General features: G+C 37.1%; 1 protein-coding gene across 1 annotated transcript; it reads right to left on the reverse strand.

Annotated features, from left to right (window-relative positions):
* Positions 1-844: 844 nt before the first annotated feature.
* LOC309797649 (coiled-coil domain-containing protein 150-like) lies at positions 845-19,988 on the reverse strand. Its single transcript, XM_082646107.1, has 11 exons — positions 19,912-19,988; positions 19,612-19,790; positions 17,712-17,780; positions 12,096-12,212; positions 10,927-11,008; positions 8,118-8,161; positions 6,524-6,616; positions 4,048-4,155; positions 1,892-2,016; positions 1,471-1,648; positions 845-916 (listed from the first exon to the last, which is right to left on the reverse strand). The coding sequence occupies exons 2-11, from the start codon at positions 19,714-19,716 to the stop codon at positions 884-886; spliced, it is 954 nt and encodes a 317-aa protein (XP_082502233.1). The 5' UTR covers positions 19,717-19,790; positions 19,912-19,988; the 3' UTR covers positions 845-883.
* Positions 19,989-26,432: the final 6,444 nt, after the last annotated feature.

A 26,432-nucleotide genomic window follows, 5' to 3' on the forward strand; every position in this document is an offset into this window, starting at 1 on the left:
TATTTGAAAGATTTTTGGGGTGGACTGTTTTCAAATCACTAGATATGAGTGACTAAACCACAGAAGGTACCTGCCAGCTTAGTGAACTGTCTTTGAGCTCCAGCTCAGAATTTAGCTTTTCTTCTCTCCCCAGTTCTTAAACTAAAAGTTCACATATATGGTACTAAGAATGCTATTTAGCTGAGCCAAGAAACAGTCAAGGCTTGATGACTATATCTGACACCTGTTGCTGGGTTTATTGCATGCGGATGGGCTGAGAGTCCTTGATGCTCCAGATATATTCTCTAGATGATAGTGATACATAATCTTTACCCTGTTCAAATTTTGAAATGCAAACAGCAATGTCTGAAAGATTTTTTTTTGTTTGAATAAGGATTGTATTTGTTTCTCTGGCCATTCTACCTTCATAGAACCCAGAAAGGGCTATCTCACAAATAAAGTGGCAAGTGCTAACAAGTTAGGAAGCTTAGTTAAAAACAAACAAACAAACAAACAAACAAACAAACACCAGCAGCGTCAGCAATCATCCCTTTGCAGCCCACAGGCCCATTAGCTCACTCTCAGGGGACTCCGTGGCTAAACTACTCGGTGAACACTAGGGTCCGAGGCAGTGATGACTCACTGGCAAACATGAGATGCTCAACAAGCAAACATTCCCCAGACGCAGCCTTATGCTGAAGTGACTGGAGTGCTCCAAGTGCATCCAGCTTCGCGGCTTCTCTATTTCCCCCATGTTTTGGTATTCAACAAAATAACCCATCTCCTCATTCAGATAAGCTGATACAGGAGGCAGCAATACAGAAGGAATTAAATATAATGACATAACAACAAATAAAATGTGGAATACCTTGCTTTTAGCTAATTCCTTTTCCAAGTTGCATTTTTATTCTGCTATTTCTTTCTCAGTTTTATTAACCTGCCCAAGAGAAGGGAAAAAAAAAGAAATGGGTCATTTAAAAAATAGCAGACAGGCTCTACTATAGCAGATACACCCTGCATGTCAATTAATACCTACACTGCAGAGATAGCACATCCTCTCAGAAAAGGGGCCACTCGGGGAGTCTCTGAGGCAGAGCAGACTTCACAAATAGCCCTGAAATTAGAAAGACACGTCTGCATGTCAGACTCTGCCGGTTCTTTCCTAACTAGGAAGACAGGGCTGTTTCCCCTTACATTGTTTCCACTACACTCTCCCACTTCTACTGGGAAAATCGAGTTTTAAATCTGACTCCTTAACTAACATGAGGATGTGTGCATGGTTAACATTCACTCACACTATATAAGGGCATCTATTTGGCACAGTGCACTCACAGGCTAAAAGACACAGATTAGCCACCCAAAGGTTTCTTTCACGGGCAACTCAGACAAACTGCCTCTGGGTTGTATTTCTTGTCTTTTGCACTTACAAGAAAATTTAAAAACAAGATCATCACCACAACCAGGAGGTAACATAAATCTGCCTCTACCTACCTCTCCCTGAAGTCCTTCTTTCTCCTCTAGCAGAGAGGTCTTCTCTTGCATTGATGCTTCCAGTTCACTTCGCAATCTTGCAATAGTTGATTCTAGCAGCTCTTTTTGCACAGCTGCCCTCTTCTCAGCATCCTGTGCTTTCTGGATACACTGGTTATGCTCAAGGACTAAATGGTCCCTGCAGGAAGAGAACAAGGAGATATGAAAGCTGAACGAGAGTTCTTCCTTAACAGAAAGACTAAATGTTCTTACAGAACATATCTCCTGCCTGAGAGCAGTTACCAAAATGCTCTAACAAAACTAGTTCCTTTAGGGCAGAGTCTTTATTTTTGTGACTGGCCCAGCAAATGCAGAATTAAACATTTTCATTAAAGATAAGAAATACAAATGCAAAAACAAAAGTTGCCCACAGTTTACTTACAGATGCATTTGGAGTTGTGTTTTCTCATTCTGAACAGTCTGAAGCTCACTTGTGATACTGGCATGGGCTGCATCCAGCAGTAAGTTTTGTTCTTGAAATGTCTGTGTCATCATTTTCTGTTCTTCCTGAGTGTTAGAAGCAATATTAAAAGTTGAGATGCCAGAAGTCATTTGATAGGGTATCACTCTAAACAACTGATCAAAGATACTGATACTTACAAAAGTCAAATTTAATTTATATAAATAAAACCCCTTTTTAAAAGAATTTATCTTAATGTCCAGCTTGCTCTTTGTACCTACCCTGGCCTGACCACAATTCTATCATTTTATAGCTCTTCTAGCCAGTAATCAAGAGGCATTATTTATCCAGCTTGCTGCAAAATTTATAAAACTCCTAACATGAACAAATTTTTAGATACCATGTATAAAATAGACAACTGATAGCAACATACTGTATAGCACAGGGAACTCTACCTAATGCACTGTGGTAACCTAAATGGGAGGGAAGTCCAAGAGGGAGGGGGTATCTGTATGTGTATGGCTGATTCATTTTGTTGTGCAGTGGAGGCTAACACAACATTGTAAAGCAACCATACTCCAAAAGAGATGAAAAAAAAACTATATTAAGTATATTTTGGTACTTCAAAATTTCAACATGATACTATATTTTAAAAAGTAAAACAATATCAACGTATATAAAGTGAAATGATCACTCCACCTCTATCTCCCCCACATCTCTTCCAAATAATTCCATTCTCCAGGGACAATCATGTTTCATAGTTTAAATTCTTTTGACAGTATCTGAAATTGCACTCAGACACTGCTACAGCAGACGTCTATAACTGTTCTGCACAATTTCCTCTTGCTTACTATTTTCAATTATCAAAACAGCATTTTTATGCACACTTCCTCTACCTACAATTTACAAAGCTTTTGTAAATATAGTACATATTAATAATTATATTTGTAAACATATTTTAAAACACTTCTTTTTGAACAATATTTGATTGCAAGGTAAACCTTCACACCTTCATACTTGGTAAAATGGGATCTCACTTGTGTCATATTCCAAGGTTTTAAAACGTTTGTGAAAGTGTTACATACATAAGTCACATTCTTCAGTCTACTAAATTGTAAGTTCCATGAAAGTAGGGACTTGTCTTGTTCACTGCCATAATTCTATCTAGATCTAGCAACATACTTGCATGAGGTAAACACTAAATGCTTGCTAAATAAAAAATATTTATTGAGTACCTGTTATGTGCAAAACACACTTAGCCTTATAGGTAATAACAAAGGTATGTAAGACAATGTCCTAGGAACGTAGTACAGGAAATGAGCCATGCACATAAACTACTACTATAGAATGCAGAACAAGAGAAGCAACATAACATAAATGATTAAAAACACTGAGTCTGGAGTCAAGTCTAGATTGAAATCTGGCTCCACCCTATACTAGCTGGGTGATTTTGGGCAAGTTGATTAACTTCTCTAAATCTTATTTTTATTATCTGTAAAACGAGGATGATAACTATCCCTTTATGTAACTGCTAGGATTAAAGGAGGTAATATATGTAAAATCCTTAGCACAATGCTTGGTATATAGTAAGTACGCTCAAAAAAGAAAAAAAAAAGAGAGAGCCTTATTATTACAGCCTGTTTAGTGTCCTAGAAGTAGAAATTAAAAGACAAAACTGATTTTTTCTGATTGGAGTGATCAAGCTTCTGGGTGAAAGTGAGTCTTAAAGAATGAACACAATCTCAAACAGTTGAAAATGAAGTAAAGACCACTCTCAGCAGAGGGAATGGCATAAGCAAAATGGGAAAGCACAGGTTTTTGGGGAAAAGATAAATACTTTAGGGTCAGTCATAAGTATTCTCCATAAGTCTATCAGTACTGGGACAGGTAATTACTTTTCCTAAAGTAATGATATTTGAGAAGAAACCATTAAGAAAGCTCTGAGTGTAAGGCCAAATGACCCCTCTGATGAAAACAGAAAACAACTAATTAAAAAATAAAATAATTCAGAAAAATCCTTGAAATTAATTGCTAAGATATTTTATGTATCCAGTTGGCTATTTGTATTTCCTGATCTCTTAGCCAAGGAGGCTTCCTGATGACTCTACCAGAAATTGACTAGTGTTAAAAATGAATACCTGCAGAATGGCTTGGTGGTCAGCAATGATTTGGGTATTTTCCATTCGAACAGTCTGAAGCATTCTGTTCAGCTCTGAACACTTTCTAGTCAGTTGGTCATTCAAAACCTAAGGCAACATATACAGCAAAGCACAGATCTCTCCAATAAATAAGTCCTTTTACTTATGTATCATCATTTTTAACAATGGCATAGTATTTCACCATACATGTGAACTTAATTTATTTAACCTAATCTCAATTGATATTTCATTAGATTATAAAATACTTTCAAATATTTGGAGTCATCATCCTAAGCAACTGTAAATTAAAAGGGGAAATTTGGTGATACAGTGGAACAACTGAAGCATTTGGCAGTTTACCAATCTTCCATTCTTCATAATTTTGAATGCTGGTCAATTACAGCAAGACATCTACAGAATGGAATTTACAATGTAGATGCATGGCCCATGTTATAGAAATCCATTCTCAAAACTGGATGATGAGCTTTCAGAACTGTTTAGCTGATAACAAAATATCTAAGCTCCTTCATCACCAATTACAGTATTCAAAAAAGCAAAATACAGATCACTGTGCCATTTCACAAGATTAACCTTCCAAAATAAAACAAAAATCTTTTCTGTAACATACATGTAGTTAGTTTATAATTCTCTTGTCCTTTTGGTATTTTGAAATTTGTATTCCTGTGGAAAATATTTATCTTAATTCTCAGTTATTTTTGCAAAGTATATTTGGTAAGGATCTCATGTTTTAATGTATAAACTCTTTAAGGATGGGGCAAATAACTCTGAAGCGTTAATAGAAAAATCCCTCAAAAACAACAGTAACAAGAAAGGAGAGATAAAGATTATCTGGACAGCATCATAAGTGGGACAGCATCATAAGACAGGAATACACTCATGGGCATCTTAAAGTTATAACCAGATGCACAAACTACTTATCAAGGAATACTTGGGGGTAAGAGGAGAACTCTTGCTCCTTGAAAAGAAATAGCTAATTTTCTTTACAGCTAGATTGCTGGGCTCAAATTCCAACTGGGTCACTTACTAGCTATATATATATATATATTTTTTTTTTTTCTTTTTGCGGTATGCGGGCCTCTCACTGTTGTGGCCTCTCCCGTTGCGGAGCACAGGCTCCGGATGCGCAGGCCCAGCGGCCGTGGCTCACAGGCCCAGCCGCTTCGCGGCATATGGGATCCTCCCAGACCGGGGCACGAACCCGTATCCCCTGCATCAGCAGGCGGACTCTCAACCACTGCGCCACCAGGGAGGCCCTATATTTTTTTTTTAAATGATTTTTGGCTGCATTGGGTCATCATTGTTGCACGCTGGTTTTCTCTAGTTGCGGTGAGCAGGGGCTACTCTTCATTGCAGTGTGTGGGCCTCTCATTGCGGTGGCTTCTCTTGTTGCAGAGCACGGGCTCTAGGCTCGAGGGCTTCAGTAGTTGTGGCACGCGGGCTCAGTAGTTGTGGCTCGCAGGCTCTAGAGAGCAGGCTCAGTAGTTGTGGCGCACAGGCTTAGCTGCTCTGCAGCATGTGGGATCCTCCCAGACCAGGGCTTGAACCCTGTTCCTTGCATTGGCAGGCGGATTCTTAACCACTGTGCCACCAGGGAAGCCCTAGCTATATTATTAAACTTCTCTGTATATCAACTTTCTTATCTTTAAAATGGGAATAATAATAGTTCTAAAGAAGTCCTATTGAGAGGATTACAATTTGTTAGTAACATGAAGTGCTTAGAATTGTGCCATGACTGTAGTATGGATTCAGTAAATGTTAACTATCATTTATAGTAAGAGTAGTAGTAGTTACTGTTATCATTATTTTATGAAAGATCACATTTTGTATTTTCTTTATCATAAAGACAGCATAACAACACTATGATCCTAACATTGAAATAATCAAATTGTACTAACAAAAAGTTCTTTTAAACGATCGATACTATTTCTTTGGGCCCTATGAGAAATAACTCGGTTGCTTGCATATGTGGTGACTCCTTTCCATATACATGCATATAGAGAAAACATCAGCTGAATTTGGGAACCACCATCCCACGTAAAATGATTACACATAACTCCAAAATCAGCAAGTATTTATTCGGTTCCTACTGTGCTTTGCCATAGAAGATACAAAGAAAGTATAAGATAGCCCTTGGCATTGAACTGCTTAGAGTTTCATAGGGGGAAATAAAAGGTATACATTTAGTGAGTAAATTAGAAAGCAAACAAGGCAAAGTTTAAACTAGTGCATGGTTTAGCAGTATATCTCAAATACCTACGTATCACAGGAATTTAGAGGGTGAAATGGGAAATGTGGTTAATTTGATGATGTTTCACAAATGAAGTAAATCTTATGGAAATAAAAATTTTGGATGATGGCAATGGTATGAATTCATGTAGCCAGGATTAATCTTGGTTCTTGGTTCTTTAACTGAACAAAATTAACATCTAAACACTAGAGAAACGGGAAGATTTACCTGTGCTTTTTCTGATGCTTCATGAAGGGATATTATTTCAGACCTCAAATATGCATTTTCTTCATGTTCCTTGTTGAAAGACAACTGTATATCCTACAGGAAAAAAAAAAAGAATTTCTCTTTTTCTACATGTAAGAGCTATTACATGTATCTCTATCAAAATACCTGTTCTGTATTGTGGCTAGTACCAATTCAAGTTCTAATATACATAGATAAGTGTCTTATAAAGGATTTTTTAAAATCTTGATATATCCAACTCCCAAACTTCTCTTAATTTATAAATTATTTATCAAAACTATTTATTAAAAATATTCTCATACTGGGACTCCAATTAGAAAGAATTTGCCTAAAAACAAACCTTGATATTTACCTGGTATCCTTATGTCAAAAAAATTCTACTAAGATGAAATATTTTTAGTTTATGTTACATACACATTTCTTCCTATTAGTAGTATGAGCTTATTATTTCAAAGAAACACATGCAAGGATCTTTTAAAATTATAAGTAGGGGAAGAGATTTTCATCAAGGAATACCTGAGGGTGGAGCAGAAGAAAGCACCTTTGCTCTGTGAAAAAAAATGTTCTCTTTGAGATGAGGGAAAGGCGATAGGGATGTGAGTTTTGGGCTGGGTTTTACCTAATAGGTACTTAGTCAAATGGGGAAGAACAAAGTCTAAGTCCTCTTCCTTCAGAGAGAGAACCACTTTTCTAGCTTTCTAGAAGAAGCATCTCAAGAAAAGTTAACATCATATAACATCTACACCATGAGATTGATTTAGAAATGTCTTGATATAAAAGTAGTAACATTTATCCTATTTTTTATTTTTTATTGTGGTAAAATACACATAACAAAATTTATCATTTTAACCATTTTTAAGTCTTTTTAATGAAATGTCTTTTTTATTGAAGTATAGTTGACTTACAATATTGTGTTAGTTTCAGGTGTACAGCACAGTGATTCAGTTATATATAATAATAATACTATTAATATTATATACAAATATACATTATATTATTATATAATTACATATAACAATATGTATTCTTTTTCAGATTCTTTTCCCCTGTAGGGGAAAGGGGCGGGGAAGGATAAATTAGGAGGTTGGGATTAACATATACACACTACTCTATATAAAATAGATAACCAGCAAGGGCTTACTGTATAGCGCTATACTCATTTTAACTATTTCTAAGAGTACAGTTCACTTAAAACTATTTAAGTATTAAGTGTTAAATTCAGTGGTAGTAAGTACATACATTCATGTTGTTGATAAACCATCACCAAAAATAGTTAATATTTCTTACATTTCATAAAAAAGCTTCACAGCAATTCATTTGCAATAGGTATAAGATGCAAATAAGTCTCAGTAGTTTTGCCAACTCACCTTTTTTCAAACTATACTAACCTGCATGAAATGATTTATTTCCTAATACCCAGTTGACAACAGTTCTGGATATACGCTCATTTACACTGAAACTTTTTTTCATAAAGATTTTAGGAGAATCAGAAGGACTGTAAACCAACATGAGTAAGGAAATACTAGTTAGTGAAGAGATGAAAGAAAACCTCTGTACTCAAAACCTCAAAACCTACCTTATTTTCTTCAACCAACTTGGAAATGAGGTCATCTCTAGAAACTAAAAACAAAGAAAGTCCACATAACTATGATGATAATAACTTACAAGTACATTGAAATCACATGGTATTTTCCCTGAGAAACTTTGATTAAAAAAATTGTTTTCATCTGTAGTTTGCAGAAATAAGGAGAACGCAAGTATTTCTATCATATTTTTATAGACTGGAAACGAAATCCTGAAATTATCAAGAAACTAGTCCACAGTCACGTACTATGGTAAATGAGGTCACGTTTTACTCAATGCACAGATGATGATGGGTCTGAGGGATTTCAAGACAGAGAGGCACACAATCAAAAAGATCAAAAAGCCTTTTGTTAGATTACTCTGACAAAGGCTCAATAAAGACAGGGAGATCAGTTTAGTAGCTGTTGCAGTAATCCAAGTGTAAAACAATGAGAGCTGGCTCTGAGGTAATGATGCAGAAGGAAAAGACTTGTGAAAAGCAAGCAGGGAGAATTGTCGGGACTTGGTGACTGACCAGTGGTGTAAAGGCAATAGATGAGTCAAGGAAAATATCTAGTGTACAGACCTGGACAGTGGGGGTGGTTGGTGGATTCTAACAGGGAATTCAGGGCAAGGAGCAGGTTTGGGGGATATAATGAGTAAAAATGACTGCAACACTTAAGCTTTCATCATGTGTTTTGAGGTATCTGCAAAGCATCTAAATATAGATGATTAGTTGGCAGTACGATACCATCTGGAGCTCAGGAGGATGATTTGGTGTAGGAAAAAAAAGATTTGAAACCACTCAGAGTATGTATATACAGTGAAAATAAAACCAAAGGCAGAAATAGGAGAACAGTTTGGCACTGTATACTAGTAGCCAAGAGATATAAACTTTTCTGAGGTTAATGTTTGGCTTCATAGAAAATTCATAAAGATCTATTAGTTTTGTTTCACTTAAAAATTCTAAAGCCAGAAAATTATAAAACTTATAAAAACTCATTTTATTTAGGATATACTCAGAAAAACTGTACTTCTTGAAAATGAGTCCAAGACTCATTTTAAGTCAATTCTAATTTAACATATGTGAAGGATCAAAAAGATAAACTACATGATCTATTTTGAAAATTCCACTAGCCAAAGAAAGACTAAAAGGGGAATGTTTATCCTACTTTGGAGAACAATTTAATCACTTTAATTAATGTGTGTGTAATACACACACATAAACACACACATATACATATAATGTTTATTGCTAATAAATAAACAGTTATTAATAAATAAGTACATTTTAAAATTCATTGAAGCAAATATCTAAAGGCATTCCTTTTATTAATATGGTTAGAATAACTGTACCTTAAAGTAATAAAATTGCATGCATGTAAAGCATCTATTATTCACTATGAAGCATATAGCTGGTATTCAGACAGGCTTCCTTTTTTATGTTAATTTGAATTACTGTTATTCTAATGTCAATGTTTTTAATGGTCCTCCATATATTCTTACAAAATTCAAAAAGCATTAATCCATTAAGAAAGTAACATTTTTAAAAATCACTTAATCAGAAGGACAACTAATATAATAGAAAGATCTGTGTTTAGTCCCAGCTATTCTATTTACTGTGGGTCGTTCACTATTGATCTTTTCATCCTTTTGTAGAATGGGGTACATTTTCTTATCTTTCTCACTAGTTTGCTGTAAGGCTCAAATGGGATAATGTGGTAGTACAATAAAATGTAACATGTATTTTTGTAGGCATGCAGTCACAGGAAGACAGAAAATTATTTAGGGACATTATCAGTGAGAACTTCACAGAATAATTCATTACTCAACAACTATATGGAAAAAGAATACTTTCTGCTAAAAGCAGTAAGTAAAAGCATTGAATGGGTTACCCTTTATGGTTTCTTTTTTCTAATTTTCATTTCCCTTTTGGTATTCCCTGTCCTCATTACAGCCACAGAGCAGGCGGGCCACAGTGGCAAGAACATTGGGTTTGGAGTTAGAAGATCCAGGTTGAGGCCTCACTTCACCATTTATTCATTTTGTAACTTTAGGAATTACAGATAGTTTTGTGTATTACATGAGATAATGTATGTGAAAGCCCTGTGTAAACCATGAAGTGTTATTCATGCGTAAAGCACTTCACTGGAACTCTGTGTGATCTCTATAGTGAGATCTACCTGAACACTGCTGTTACAATTATATATTAACAAACAGTCGTCTGATAAGGGCTGTTGGGTTGGAAGAAGCAGGTCTCTGAGCAGCCTGGGATCAAGTCTAGACACTTCCATTTCCTAGCTCTGTCACCTTTTAGGACTATTTTTTAAAACAGACATTTTTTCCTCCTCAAACGAGTAGTTAATCTAACCTCTCTCTATGGTACCTTACAACTATCCTTTACTACAAATACCAGTTGACCAAAATAGGTCGATAACCTGAAGAATGGAGAGTCTGACATGATAAATCGTTAGAATCAGTAGGATAGCAACGATTAATGACCTCATTTCCTTATTAGCATTCTATTATCCAATATTCAATCTAGATTTATAGAACCCAAATGTTCCCAAGTCCACAGTTAAATAAACCTGAAAAAAATCCACATAAGTTTACAATTAAGAGGGTCAAATTCTATTTTATTACCAACATTCTCTGTCTTTCTCAGTGCCACAGATAAAAAGGAAATCAGCAACTTTTTACATTCAGGTCTGCGGGAAATACCAGTAACACTGGCCACTTCGAGAATTTGGAATCTTAAAGAGTTTTCACATGAAATCTCAAAAAACTAACAAAAGTGTAATTTCTAGCATCTGTTTTCATACCTAGATCAGACTTGAGCTGTGAGGTAGCGGTCTCCAACTCTCCTTTCTGTTGTCGCTCCTGTGCCACTAGTTCTTGGGTGGTCTGAAAACAGCAACGCAGTTTTGCTGCAAAATTTGCACCTGAAATCCTATAAGAAAAACTCCTTTTCTGTAAGGTAAAGATTTCTACTAAGCTAACTTATAGCACAGGTGTAAGGCAGATTTTTCTGATCTTAATGTTCTTGGAGGAAGAAGCGGTGTTTATGTGTTACAGTTAAAAGATCTCAACAGAGTGCAGGGTCTTACAGCAGTGCTGTCCAGGAGAACTTTCTGTGCACTCTTCAACAGCACTCAAAATGTGGCCAGAGTGAGTGAGGAACTGAATCTTTAATTTTGTTTAATTTTAACAAATAAGATTAATTTTCATTTAAATAGCCACATGTGGCTAGTGCCTACTATATTGGCAGTATAAAGTATAGCAATAAAGGATCATTTGCAAATTCTTTAAGTAGAATCCTCTTTATTCTACTTAAGGACATTGTAGAAGGACACCACTCATTAAAATAATAAAAATTATGTAATCTAATAATAGGTATTATGATTTGAAACTACTAATTGCCTCAGTACTTAGAATTTAAAATATTCTAAATTACATATAGATATTTCAAATAACAACTTTGATGAAAGCAAAAATATTATGCTAAAATAATGAGACTTGAAAACAGCAATGTAAACACATTCCTGATTATCTGACTTATTCCTTGCTTCAAATGTCAGCTCAGTTTAATCTTTCTTTTCTATGCACATCATATACAATACATATAGCATGAGACTAGGTCAGTGCCTTCCAAAATCAACTCTTGTAACAGGGATTATATGGTGTAGAGGGAAGGATTCCCTCCCAGGAACTAAGAGTTCACTTCTGTAAAGCCTGAGACAAAATAACCTCTCTGTCCTTAGCTCCCTCATTCATAAATTGAGAGCGCTGGACTAAATGGCATCAGAGTCCGTTCTTATTTTGCACTAAAATTTTTTAAATTGTAGTAAGAATGTTAATAGAGGAATACTAAAGAAAGGAATTTAATAAATCTAGAGGAAATAAGCAAAACTATAGGTTTGTAGGTAAAACATTGGCTTTTCCCTTTTGGTTTCACTTTCCCAACATAAACAAGGAGAGAAAATCTCTCTACATGTTTCCGTTCCACCTCCACTGTTGATCCCATTTCTTGAATTTTGAGTAGCATGGCTGATCCAGATTTCTCAAGAGATTCCCTTAGGTGCTTCTCTTGAGACAGTTGTCTCCTTAGCTACAGAGCAACACTGCAGTTAGGCAAGACCAAGGGAACTTCATAGCAGTTTCACAAAGATCAAAGTCACCATGAAAAGTTTACCAGACACGCCATCTCACCCCCATTCTTTGTTCATTTATGACTACTCAGAAACATGCTTTTGTCTCTCCCTAACGGATAACCTTCTAGGAAATGCAGAGTCAAATTTGTTACCCTCATCTTCCTACTGTGTAAGTCTGTTTTCCAAACTGTGGGTCAAGACGCATTGGTAAGTTGAAAGAAGCACTTGAAAAAGGGGGGAGAGAAGAATACAAAGAAAATATCAGAGCACATAGCAAGTAGTAAGGAAGGGTAAGTACTGCTTCATGAAATGTTTGTGTATATGCATGTATGTATGGTGTTGCAGTGTAAAATATGTCTTACAATGTACTGCTGTCAAAAGAAGTTTGAAAAACACTAATATGTCTTAGTATATGTATTTTCTGTATTTCTCTATTTTCTAACTTTATTTTTTAACTCTTTATTTTCCTGTATTTTGATTTCTTCACCTATATATATATATATATATATACCTTTTTTATCCCATAGTATTATAAACATTCCTCTGAAAGCCGTTTCAATTACGTACTGGAATTTTTTTTTTCATGTATTGGAACTTAAAGATCAAAACAAATAATGAAGTAGTTGTTAAGCAGCAGACAAAAACAACACTCAAGAATTTGGGTACACTGACCTTATTTCTATCAATAAATGACTATAAAATGAGTCAGATAAAGATACAAAGAAGGTTAAGAGTCTCTTTTATCATGAAGTAAAGAAATCCTTTCTAATTTAAATGGGAACTGAAAAATGCTGTTCCTTTTATGAAGTGATGTTAAATTGAAAGAATTTCTTTTTTAATTTATTTACTTATTTACTTATTTTTGGCTGCGTTGGGTCTTCGTTGCTGCACGTGGACTTTTTCTAGTTGCGGTGAGTGGGGGCTACTCTTCGTTGTGGTGCGCAGGTTTTTTGTTGTGGTGGCTTCTCTTGTTGTGGAGGCTTCTCTTGTTGTGGAGCATGGGCTCTAGGTGAGTGGGTTTCAGTAGTTTTGGCACACGGGCTTAGTTGCTCCGCAGCATGTCGGATCTTCTCGGACCAGGGCTCAAACCCATGACCCCTGCATTGGCAGGCGGATTCTTAACCACTGTGCCACGAGGGAAGTTCCAGAAATTCTATTTTTAAACCCCAGTAAACATGATGTAAGAGTACACTTTATAACTCTTCTCTACATTGTACATATGCACTTTATATGTGTTTTCTTGAAGAATGATATATTTAACAATTTAAGAAGTTTTTAAAAAGTGAAATGAGATGAAAAATATGTTGACACGAAATAGTTACAAGATAGCCCATTTTGGAAATGTTCTATGATTTTCTTAACCATACACCGAATATTGAACATTTGGATATTTCCAGTGTTTTGCTATTCTAAATACTGTTCTGCTGAACATGCTTGTGAATAAATCTTTCACTGAATTTCTGATTACTTCCTTGGGATAAATCCTACAAAAGGAATCACTAGGTTAAAGGTATAAACATTTTTTAGACTTTTGATACATTTTGTAATTCTCCTTCCAATTTTACCTTATCAGTAGTATTTGAATAAATCTCATCAGCACTACAGATTATCACTTTCTTAAATCTTTGCTAATAAATGAAAAACAACACCTTAATATTTTTGCATTTCTTTGGTTCCTAGTGAGATTAAACATTTTCTAATATGGTTATTAGTTCTTTATATATTTTCTGAACTGTTCTTATCCTTTGCCCTCTGTTTTTGTTTTTTTTTTTTCTTTTTGCGGTATGCGGGCCTCTCACTGTTGTGGCCTCTCCCGTTGCGGAGCACAGGCCCCAGATGCGCAGGCCCAGCGGCCATGGCTCACGGGCCCAGCCGCTCCGCGGCATATGGGATCCTCCCAGACCGGGGCACGAACCCGTATCCCCTGCATCGGCAGGCGGACTCTCAACCACTGCGCCACCAGGGAGGCCCTGCCCTCTGTTTTTTTAAGTCAATTTAAGTTCTTTAAAAGGGAAGATTATTAACTGTCTAGTTTTGTTATGTTGTATTAGTTTTGCTTTTTTATACATATATAAGATTTTAATTTTTATATGGTCAAACTTATCGAGCTTTTTATAATCCTGTTCCTTCTTTTCAAGCTTAGAAATTCCTTCCTTATCCAATAATCAGTTAAATATTAATATTTGAATCTTATTTAAGAATGAGCTATAGTTTTTGTTTTGGGCTATATTTTTCAGGTTTTATTTTAGTATCAGATTATAATCACTTTATAATTTAGAGTAGCATAATATACTTTTCTAAGCTCTACATCGAATTATATAGTATAATTTGCTCAAGATATAATTTAAGTGCCTTATAAAGGGAATCTTTATTTGATAACTATACTACTAAGATATTCATCCCTAAAGCATTATGAAGGGCTATCAGTTAATCTATTTCATGTTCATCAGAACCAGATTTCATATATATATATATATATATATATATATATATATATATTTCTTATCTCTTAGAAAGATATATACTGCATTTACTTTATCTTTGTATAGTCCTTTGTTATGGGCTGAACTGCATCCCTCTGAAATCCATATGTTGAAGCCCTAAACCCCAGTATCTCAATATATGACTGTGCTTGGAGATAGGGCCTTTAAAGAGTTGTTTCAGTTATGAGGCCGCTGGGGTGGGCCCTAATCCAACATGACTGTTGTCCTTATAAGAAGAGGAAATTTGTACTCAAAGAGACACCAGGGATGTGTACACAGAGAAAAGACCATGTGAGGACACAGAAAAAAAGGCAGCCATCTGCAAGCCAAGGAGAAAGGACTCAGGAAAAAACCAAACCTGCTAATGATATTTTGATCTTGAACTTTTCACCTCCAGAATGGTGAGACATAAATTTCTGTTGTTAAAGCCACCAGTCTGTGGTACTTTGTTATGGCAGCCCCTGCAGACTAATACATCCTTCCTGCCTCACATACCCTCAAAATGTCCCTATTTGACTAGCACAGTCCTTCTACAGGTCCTTGACAAGTTCCATGAAAATTCAACATTTTACTACAGCACCAAGAATTAAGACTTCCCCAATAAAATAGTGTTAAGTGGCAATCCAAAGGATAGTCTTTTCAACAAATGGTGCTGGAACAACTAGACATACACATACACAAACTCACCCAAAGAATCTAGATACAGACCTCACACCTTTCACAAAAAATAATTCAAAACCTAAATGTAAAATGCAAGCTATAAAACTTCTAAAAGATAACATAGAAAAATCTAGGTGACCTTGGGTTTGGCAATGATATTTTATTAATAGATATAATACCAAAAGTACAATCCAGGAAAAAAAATGGGTAAGTTGTACTTCATTAAAATTAAAAGCATCTGGGGCTTCCCTGGTGGTGCAGTGGTTGAGAGTCCGCCAGCCGATGCGGGGAACACAGGTTCATGCCCCGGTCCGGGAAGATCCCACGTGCCATGGAGCAGCTGGGCCCGTGAGCCATGGCCGCTGAGCCTGCGCGTCCGGAGCCTGTGCTCCACAACGGGAGAGGCCACAACAGTGAGAGGCCTGCGTACTGCAAAAAAAAAAAAAAAAATTAAAAGTGTCTGCTCTGCAAAAGACACTGTTAAGAGAATGAAAAGATAAGCTAGAGATTGGGAGAAAATATTTGTAAAACACATACTGGATAAAGGATTGGTATCCAAAATATAAAAAGAACTCTAAAAACTCAACAATAGGAAAAAAAACCCAGCTGCAAAGTGGGCAAATGATCTAAGATACCTCACCAAAGAAGACAGACAGATGGCAAATAAGCATATGAAAAGATGCTCAATATCACGTCCGTAGAAAACTTCAAATTAAAACAAGATACTGTACGTACGCCTATAAATTTGGCAAAAATTCAAAACACTGACAACACAAAATGCTGGTGAGGATGTGGAACAACAGGAACTCTCATTCACTGCTGGTGGGAACACAACATGGCATAGCCACTGCAACAGGTTGGCAATTTCTTGGAAAGCTAAACATAAGCTTATCATATGATAAGTATGAGTCGTACTCCTAGGTATTTATCCAAAGGAGTTGAAAACTTATGTCCATATAAAAAACTGCATATGAATGTTTACAGCAGCTTTATTCATAACTGCCAAACTTGGAAGCAACTAAGATGTCCTTCAGTAGGTGAATGGATAAACTACGGTACATCCAGACAATGGATGGATTATTGTTCACTGATAAAAAGAAATGAGCTATCAAACCATGAAAAGACATGGAGGATTAAATGCATATGCTAAGTGAAAGAAGCCAGTCCAAAAAGGCTACACGCTGTATGATTCCAATTAGAGAGACAGTGAAAAGATCAGTGGTTGCCAGGGGCTTGGGGAAAGACAGGGGTGGGGGAGAGAGGCGCGGGGTGATGTGTATGTAGAGCACAGGGCATTTTTAGGGCAGTGAAGCTATTCTGTATACTGTGATGACCAAAAAGTAAAACTTAATCTAAACTGTGAATTTAGTAATCATGTATCAAAACTGGTTCATCACAGACTAATACAGAATGTGAATAACAGAGGAAGCTCTGGGGGTGGGGAGAAAGGATATATGGGAACTCTGTTTCTGTACAGTTTTTCTAAAAACTTAAAACTGCTCTAAAAAGAATCTATTAAAATAGCCAAAATATTTTTTAAAGCATGAAACAATATACTCCAACTAACAATGAACAATCATGCTTTTATCAGTAACTATTGGCAAAAAAAATACTCTACGTGAGAGAATGTCCCAGATAGCTACACTTACCGCCCTAAACACACTGAAGTTCATAATTTTTAAAATAGTGTATCTATTTCTGTTTTGTATAACAGAATATTTTAAATAGAACTTGATCCTTTTGGTTTGGACTAATGTCAACTATTATTCTGTCAGGGAATATTGAGGTTTTTAGGCCACTGTCAAGGTGTATTGAACTGGTAATTCTTCTGACTCTTCCACTGCTTTCAGCTGCAAACTTTTAGTCCAACAACTTTTAGCAGCCACCTACTCCATAATTCCAATCTGTTATCTACTGAAATTTAGACTGAAATGAAAGTTTTAAGGTAAAATTAGATGAGCAGACTTATTAAAAGCTTTTTATTTTAAACACAACTTTAGTGTAAAAGGCCTTTTTATGTCCACTTAACTCTAGTATATGGGCAACTGCATGAGTTTCACGGTAACTGTTTCCCTCCTGGCTCAGAGAGCATTTATTTTTTATTTCTGGTTTTGTGGCAGTACTGGGGTGAAAGGAAGTCTTAATGTCACATACGGGCAGGTATAACATCATGTGGCATATTTTTAAAATCTTCCAAATAAACAGCCACATATTTTCTTCTTCAATGGTTTCTTTTCATTCTATCCACTACCTTGACTTCCCCCTCTGCAATTCCAATGCCTCCTTCACCTTCCAGCTTCCTTTTTATCTTACCTCCTGAATTTTAAGGTTCATTTTACATTTTGTGGTCTTCAGTTCCTCTTCAATAATGGCTGCATTCTTCTAAAAATAGGAGGAGAAAAGGTTCTAAATAATCTGAAATGACAGGAAGAAACTGTCTATGGTATATCACAGTTCAAATCTAGACTTCTTTGGGGCAACCTATAAATGCTAATCTGAATACAGTTATAAACACTTCTTATTATGAGTCTAAAGTAATTATTACAATGAGATATTTAAAGTTATTTTATTACTTTCATTCATGACTTCTATCATTTTCCCTTTCAGATAATTAAAAAATGATTAGTCACATGTACCTCCTATGTAAAATTCAATAATCAGAGGAAAACCTGGTAATTGCTAGACATTTTTCTTACAGGGTATAGTCCTATTTTCTTAAGTACTGCATTTTTTCTAGCCTCAAATATTATCTATGCTTAGGAGTTGAGGATGAAAAACACAGCTTTCACTATTCATCCTCTTTTATATTATTATTAATGGCACTATAATCTAAGATGTAAAAACTCAAAGCTGTCCTTGCCTTCTTCTCTACCTTCAGCCCCTATCCAATACCACATTCTAACATATCTTTCCTCTCAAAATGCCACAACTGTAGTTCAGACCTAATAAGGTCTATGTCTCAAATAAGGCAATGGATTCCTAATGGGTTTTCCTATCTCCAATCTCTTCTCCTATAATTGATACTCTACACTACTGCTAGATTAGTTTTCTTGTTTTCAATTATGTCACTTTCTTATCAAAAATTTAATCACTCCCCATAGGATCAAGCCCAAATACTTAATTATTCTTGATTTTGAGATCCTCTATGATGTTATCCCTTGCCAATTTCCAACTTATTTTACACAAATCCTCACTCCTGTCCAGCTAGTTTATGCATTGCCTCCTAACTGCACACAAGGGAAGGATCTAGGTTCAAATCTGAGTTACAGGAAGAAAACAGGCAAGTGTGATCTCAGAGAGATGACTTCTCTCTGAGCCCCAGTACACTCATCATTAAAATAGACAGTAGGGCTTCCCTGGTGGCGCAGTGGTTGACGTCCGCCTGCTGATGCAGGGGACACGGGTTCGTGCCCCGGTCCGGGAAGATCCCACATGCCGCGGAACGGCTGGGCCCGTGAGCCATGGCTGCTGAGCCTGGGCGTCTGGAGCCTGTGCTCCGCAACGGGAGAGGCCACAACAGTGAGAGGCCCGTGTACCGCAAAAAAAAAAAAAAAAAAAAAAAGAGAGAGAGCCAACAATATCCTCCATCTTGAGGTTTTGCAGAGATTAAACAAAACATGTTTTAAACAAAATAACATCTGTTACACTGCCTGGCCTGTGAAGGGAAAACAAAATCATTAGTTTTTTTTCCCTAGTCTTATTTTTTGCTGCCTCTGTGTGAGGTCTTTTAAATGTCCTCACCTCACTGCTTTGCCTTCTAAAGGCTCATCTCAAGTCCCATGTCTTCCTTGAAGCCTAGCCTAATCTGTTCTAGACAGGACACGCGTACCTTCTCAAACCCACCTGAATACAGAACACTTAGTTGGCAATATTTGCTTATTGTCCTACACTGTCCTTTAATATTTCTTATACCCTTCTTTTCTCTCTTTTCTCCTGCTGTGCCTTGTGCTCCCAGCTAGCATACAAGCTCTTGTAGAGCACAGACTCCCTCATATCTCTGGATCCACACAGTCACAGGTAGAGGGTAGGAATCTATAAATACTCAATTACCGACAGCACACAATGTTATAGGCTATCGATGTAGATAAATTTCAGATGTCAAGAATCCTCACACCAACATCACCTATTTTTAAAAGTCAGCTTTATGGGTCTGTTGCCTCCTCCAGCTAACACATTAACAGTGAGTTTGTATTCCAGAACTCTGGACTCAAACCTTTGTCTCTGAGGCAAGCTGCAGAGTCACAGTCAACCTTTGCACCTCATCTTGTGCCGTGTCTTCTTTCTCTTTTACATCTCTTAGTTGCTGGCACAAATTCATCACTTCCAGTTGCAATAGCTTCAGATCCTTGGAATGCTCCTCCTGTGTGGTATTCAGTCTTTCCTTCAGAAAATCTATCAGACAGGACAGGAGGGTCATCAAGCAGTTTAAAGAAGGTCAGGAAAGGAAAAGAATCATGAACTCATCAAGCACCCACACAGGACCGAATTTCTGATGACTCTCTTCTCTCTATACCTGTTTTCTGTGGGTTCAAATCTTTTTCAGTTTGCAGATGAAGATGTTCATCTTCAAGGACTGGATGAGGCTTTCCAGACGGCACATTCGATTTACCAGAAACTCACAGTTCTTCCATAAAATATCTGTTTTTCCTGAACAAATTATTTCATTCTGGATAGGGCTAATGATGTTCTGGCTCACAGGCTCTTCTAGATATTTTGGAGTTTCCAAGTGGCCTCTGGACAAAGATTCCAATATAACAATATTATAGGGTAATCCCAACCATCGAATCAATGTAACACTTCTACTGAGTATAAAAACTATAGTCTTTAGTTAACCAGTATCTGATAGCCCCTGCAAATTTAAACATAGAGAGCACTATTAGGTAAAGAGGACGAGACCAATGTGGGATGGGTAAAGACCACTGATTTTTTTTTTTTTTTTTTTGCGGTACGTGGGCCTCTCACTGTTGTGGCCTCTCCCGTTGCAGAGCACAGGCTCCGGACACGCAGGCTCAGTGGCCATGGCTCACGGGCCCAGCCGCTCCGCGGCATGTGGGATCTTCCCAGACCGGGGCACAAACCTGTGTCCCCTGCATCCAGGTGGACTCTCAACCACTGCGCCAGCAGGGAAGCCCAAGACCACTGATTTTTTAACGGTTATTTTAATCGGAATTTTTTGTAAACTTATTTTGTATGTAAAAGCAAGTGATATATAAAACAGGTTAAATGCTAATTCTATAATGGTAAACTAAGAATTAAAGTTAGCATGGAGGCAGTATTTCGCATCCTTTTTAGAAAATTTTTAAACAAGGTGATAATAAATATTCCCATTTTGTTCTAACATGCTCAACACTGGTACAAATTTAATCTTTGCTGAAGAGTTATTTATTCTACGTGTGCTATAATACCAACTATACCAATTTTAGGTCTTCATAAGAGACACTCAGGAAATACATACGTAATTTTAAAGACAATCACACCAGTAAATTCAACATTGGCCACTTAAGCACCCAGATTCCTCAAGGCCTTTTGACAATCTAACTTTTAATGGCAGTAACTTCTTCAGGAGCACAAAGGAAAAACACAGTTCTTCTTTTGAGTACTTCATTCTAAACTATGAATTTTTTTTAAGACTTACAACCTTTCTTTTAATTTACAATAAATTTGGAGAAAGAAAATACAGACCATATTAATGGCATGAATCAAGTTGTAGATGTTCACCTTAACTAATATCAAAGTCTATTTTTATTTTTAAAAAAGGTCCCATTTTTTTTTTCTAATTATGTAAAAAATTACATTTGTTTTTAATCAAGTATTGAGGGAGAATAGGATATCAAAGTTTGTGCACCTAATTAACACACTTTAAAAATCTGTTTAGAATAGTGGTAGTAGCTCCATTACAGGAGGACAACTCTTTATCTTGCAAATATTTCCTAATTAGTATTCTAATGTTATTTCTCAATTCTTTTCTAAGTACTTATTTCACCTGCCAAACCACCCACACTGTGACTCCTTATTAGTAACCAGTGAGGCAAAATTTCTTCAACCTACAAAGATATTGTAACACAATTTTTTTATTTGTTACCTTTTTTCACCAAAGTCCAACATTATTAGGTCATCCCTCAGAGAACTGGTCTGTTTCTCAACTATTCTCATCCTTTGCTGAAGTACCGTGAATGTTTTAGAAGCTGTAACATTAAAGCGGGCTGGAGAGAAGACTGGTCTGGACATTGTAGTTTCCATATGCACCTGAGATTAAAGTCACAATAATAGTGTAGTCGGTTCTATTATTGTTTAGAATAGCCACTGCCCCTTCCTGTGGAGGATTATACATCCCTGTCCTCTTGAGCTTGGAAATGGCCATGTGTCCTGCCTTGGTCAATTAAATGTGGGTAGAAGCTTTAAGAGCCAACTTGTCATTCATCATCTCTTTTCCCTTCTCCATGCGATGAGCAACATCCCAGATAGGGCCTGCTCCATGTGCCAAGATCCCAGAGTAAAGATTACATGAGCAGAGCCATGGCCCATCCTTGACATACAGTGTGAGTGAGCAAGAAACTAATGTTGTTATAAGCCGCAGATTGTTAGGTAGTTTGTTACTGCAGCACAGTCTAGTCTAACCTGTCTGCTACTATTAGACATACACTAGGACCTATGACTTGGCTGAAGAAGTTATTACCTCTTTTCATTGCCAGCCATTTTCATTTTAACATATTCCCATCCAACCTTTCTGAAAACAAAACAAAACAACACTCTACAGTACTTGGATCTCTGAGCAGTTGTCATAAAATAGGTTTACCAACTACCTTGAAGCAGTGACTTTTAAAAAGAACTTGCAAACATAACTTCATAGCAAAGACTCTTTTACACTTACTGACATCAAATTTCCAGACTCCTCCTGCAAGACCACATGAGAGTAAATGGGAGTAGTGAGACTACTCTTTCAGGTATTAGTGACAGAAGCAGAATCAGCTTATAAGAAGTCCCAACATTTAAACGAATCATGTGCTCAAAGTTCAATGACAAGATCATTGGTGGAAACTTTAAGGACATTTTCCTGCAACTCTATCCTGTACAGACAGTTTTATACTAATCAAACCATAAACCGTAAGCATCACTAGCAATGGTGTATCTGTGGGAATGTGTTCACAAAGGCCCCACCTGGGATATTCGTAATACAACTTTCTCTCCCACTTGCTGTGTGATTAGATGCCTCCCCGAGGTATCCCAGGCAATGGAAGTGGGGACTCCCTTAGGTTCAAGTCACTGAAGGTGGTCCCCAGGACCCAGGGAAGGAATTAAGGAAGTCTTAAAACTGGTGGCAGGATTTAAGGGGGCACCAGTGGAAAGGCTGAGCTTCTTGCCAATGTAACACTGTTACAGCCCCTGAGGACAGCTCTCTAACCACCTTCTGTCTTTCCCCCACTGGTCCCAGAGAACGGCCTGTTTCTCTCTTTTTACTTAAAATAAAACAAAACAAACCCCAAACAAACAAACAAATACTTTACTGAGGAATAGTTGACAAATATAATTGTATACATTTAAAGTGTACAACATGATGATTTTATATACATATACCTTGCAGAATGGTTACCAAGATCAAAATAATTAACACATCCACATAATTAACAACCTCACATAGTTGATGTAAGTAACTTTTTTTCTTTGTGGTAAGAATACTTAAAGATCTACTCTCAGCAACTTTCAAGTATACAATACCATATTATTAACTATAGTCACCATGTTATACATTTGATCCTCAGAATGTCTTATTTGAAAAGGCAACCTGCAGAATGGGAGAAAGTATTCGCAAACCATATATCTGATAAAGGGTTAATATCCAAAATATATAAAGAACTCATACAACTCAGTAGCAAAGGAAGAAATAATCCAATTAAAAAATGGGCAGAGGGCCTAAATAGACATTTTTCTAAAGAAAATATACAGGTGGCCAACAGGTACATGAAACGATGCTCAACATCACCAATCATCAGGGAAATGCAAATCGAAATCACAAGATAGTAGCTCACACCTGTTAGAATGGCTCGTTTTAAAAGACAGATAACAAACGTTGGCAAGGATGTGGAGGAAAGGGAACCTTATGTACTGTTGGTGGGAATGTAAACTGGTACAGCCATAATGGAAAACAGTATGGAGGTCTCTCAAAAAATTAAAACTTGAACTACCATATGATCCAGCAACCCCACTCCTGGGTATATATCTGAAGGAACTAAAATCAATATCTTGAGATATCTGCATATCCATGTTCACTGCACCATTATTCACAATAGCCAAGAGATGGAAACAACCTAAACGTCCTTCAGTGGATGAACAGATAAAGATGTGATCTATCTATCTATCTATCTATCTATATATATATATATATATATGGAATGTTATTCAGCCACATGAGAGGAAATCCTGCCATTTGCAGGATGAATCTGGAGGGCATTATGCTAAGCGAAATAAGCTGGACAGAGAAAAAACAGTGTGTGGTTATCACTTATATATGGACTCTAAAAACCAACCAAACAAAAAAATCTGATTTCATAGAAACAGAGAATAGAATGGTGGTTGCCAGGGGCTGGAAGATAGGGGAAATGGAATGATGTAGGTCAAAGGGTACAAATTTTCTTTTTATTCTTATTTTGTGCTCCTGACCAAGATTTCTCTCCTTTGTGCTGCTCTATAAAACAGAATGCATTTCCGACACACATAACCTTTTTGAATTCTTTAGATTTTCTGTTAACAAACAGCTTAAGGACAGGGGGTAAAGAAGTTCTCTTCTATTAACTGCTTTTCATGCTTTCAATTCATTCTTGAAGGGAATGACAAAAGTAGACACAGATATTAATAGAGTCTCTGGATACACAAAGATGTGAAGCAAGGTTCATCTACATTTCTGAAAAAAGCCAGGTTTGGAGTTTCCTGCTCAGGTGACCACATGGGCCAGGACAGTGTGCCTCAGGTAACAGAAAGAAGAGCCTCGAAGACAAACCTTAGGGCTGGTTCTACTGCCATGAAACCAGGGCTAGGGTTGGGGGAACCACCAATAGTGTGGGGTGGGAAGAAAAGAGAGAGGTAACAGTGAAGAAACACCAGATGGGTTTACCCTCCATTCCATTTTCTGTCACCTGCTGTCTGGCTACTGCCAACATAGAAAGAAATCAGGCCTGGGGTTGGGAGAAAAAGGATGGAAAGGGTGTTTAATGGGGTTTGTGACAGGCAGTTGGCTCCTTTGTCCTACCTCCAAAAGAAGTTGAAAAGTTCATGTCTCCACCCTCCCTTACAGCTGGCACATCCATGTCACATATCCTGGCCAGTGAGACTCTAGGCAGAAGTTTGCAAGAAGCTTCTGGGAAGACTTTTTCTTTTCTGATAAAAAGAACAGAAATGATGGCACCTGTCCTTTCCTTCCCCTGTATGATGCCCGGAGCTCTGAGGGCTCTCTTTAAGTCAGCCATGCAGTACCTCACTGTTAAATGTAAACAAAGAGTCGGGGATCACCAGCATCTGAGAAACAAGGAAAAGGCCAGAGAAGCTCAGATTAACCTGACTTTTTGAAATAAAACTAGTAACCTCCAAACTTTGCTTATGTGAGAAATATAAACTTCTGTTGAGTCACACTTTCCTGTTGCTCGCAACAAAAGCAGTCCTGGAATACACAGTCGTCCCAGATAATAGTTGGTAGAGAAATAGGAAGAAGGAGGAGGTAAAGAAAATGACAAGCGGTGCCGGAGGTGGGAGGGGAGGGCAATTTCTGTGGCAACTTGTTAGGCCCAGGGAGCTGGGTATAATATAAAGGACTGTCTAATTAATTTATGTCAGAAGTCAGATACATAATACTAACACAAATATAAAAGTTCATTTTTGGGAAAAAAATACAGAAAATGGAGTACAAGTTTCCCACATATTTTTAATAAGATGCAGATTCCCAGCTAAATTTTTTTCGTGTAATTGTCCAAATGTCATAATTTTGCTGTTATTTCCCCAAGGTACCCAAAATAGATATAAAAGGCTTACATAACCTTACAAGGTATGTGTGCGCATTCAGCCATAAAAACAAGATGGAAAACAACACAAATTAAATGGCTTCATTTTCTCAGAAAAGAGAAAGTAAGTCTATATATGTTTAGGTAAGAATTTGATTGGCATCATCACTCACACCCACCTGAACCTGGTCTATACTGGAGCGTCTCAGGCTTCTGGAGAGAAAAAATACTCTCAAGCAAAAAGGAAGAAGAAACTTGGCCCCCAGCCTCTGAGGGAGAGGAGGTTTATAGAAAATTCATCCTAAGGAGGGAGAGATCGAGGTGCCTGGGGCACTGACTGACGGTGGGCAGAGAATAAAGCTTTTGAGTGAAATACATGGTGTTGTCCTTGAAATATCCTCTTAGTCAATCAGTGAGGTTCAGGTCATCAAAGAAGTGGATTCAAAAACGAAACAAGACAATCTACCCTTTGAGGATTTATTACAAACAGGTCTCAGGGTTAGTTGAAAATTCTTCCCTACCCCCTCTCCACATGGGGAGAAAAACAATGTCAAGGTCAGGAGAGCCCTCAGAAACAAAAATGGAAGCAATGGTGGCCCAGGAGCGAGAGCAGGACAGCCTTAATATCCACCAGGAAGTCCCTGAGTACCTGCGAGCCTGTTAAAGGAAGAGTAAAGTAAGAACTTGGGATCCAGTGAATCCGTTGAGTTGAGGTTTAGGGTCGGGAGAGATTCTCATTTTCGTTGCAGTTGCTCATACCCCTGCCTCTCCTCCCTCATCCGGCAGGTCCAAGCAAGGGTAACAGAAACACCATGCCTCCACACACAATCCACAGGCCACCTGGAGGTCAGTGGCCGTAACTCTATGACTTCCATGCTTAGTAGACTTATAACTCTATATGTTATTAAGAAGTTACAGACTTTCAACTCTATCTATAACTTATGGGGATAGAAGCCATAACTCTTCTTACAAGAAGAGAACTTAGCTCTAATTGCTAATATTCCAGCAAAGAGACTATAGCTTGAACATATCTGTGCTTTGCTGT

This window comes from Mesoplodon mirus (assembly GCF_964341445.2).
Source record: "Mesoplodon mirus genome assembly, contig: HAP1_SCAFFOLD_828, whole genome shotgun sequence".
Lineage (NCBI taxonomy): Eukaryota > Metazoa > Chordata > Mammalia > Artiodactyla > Ziphiidae > Mesoplodon > Mesoplodon mirus.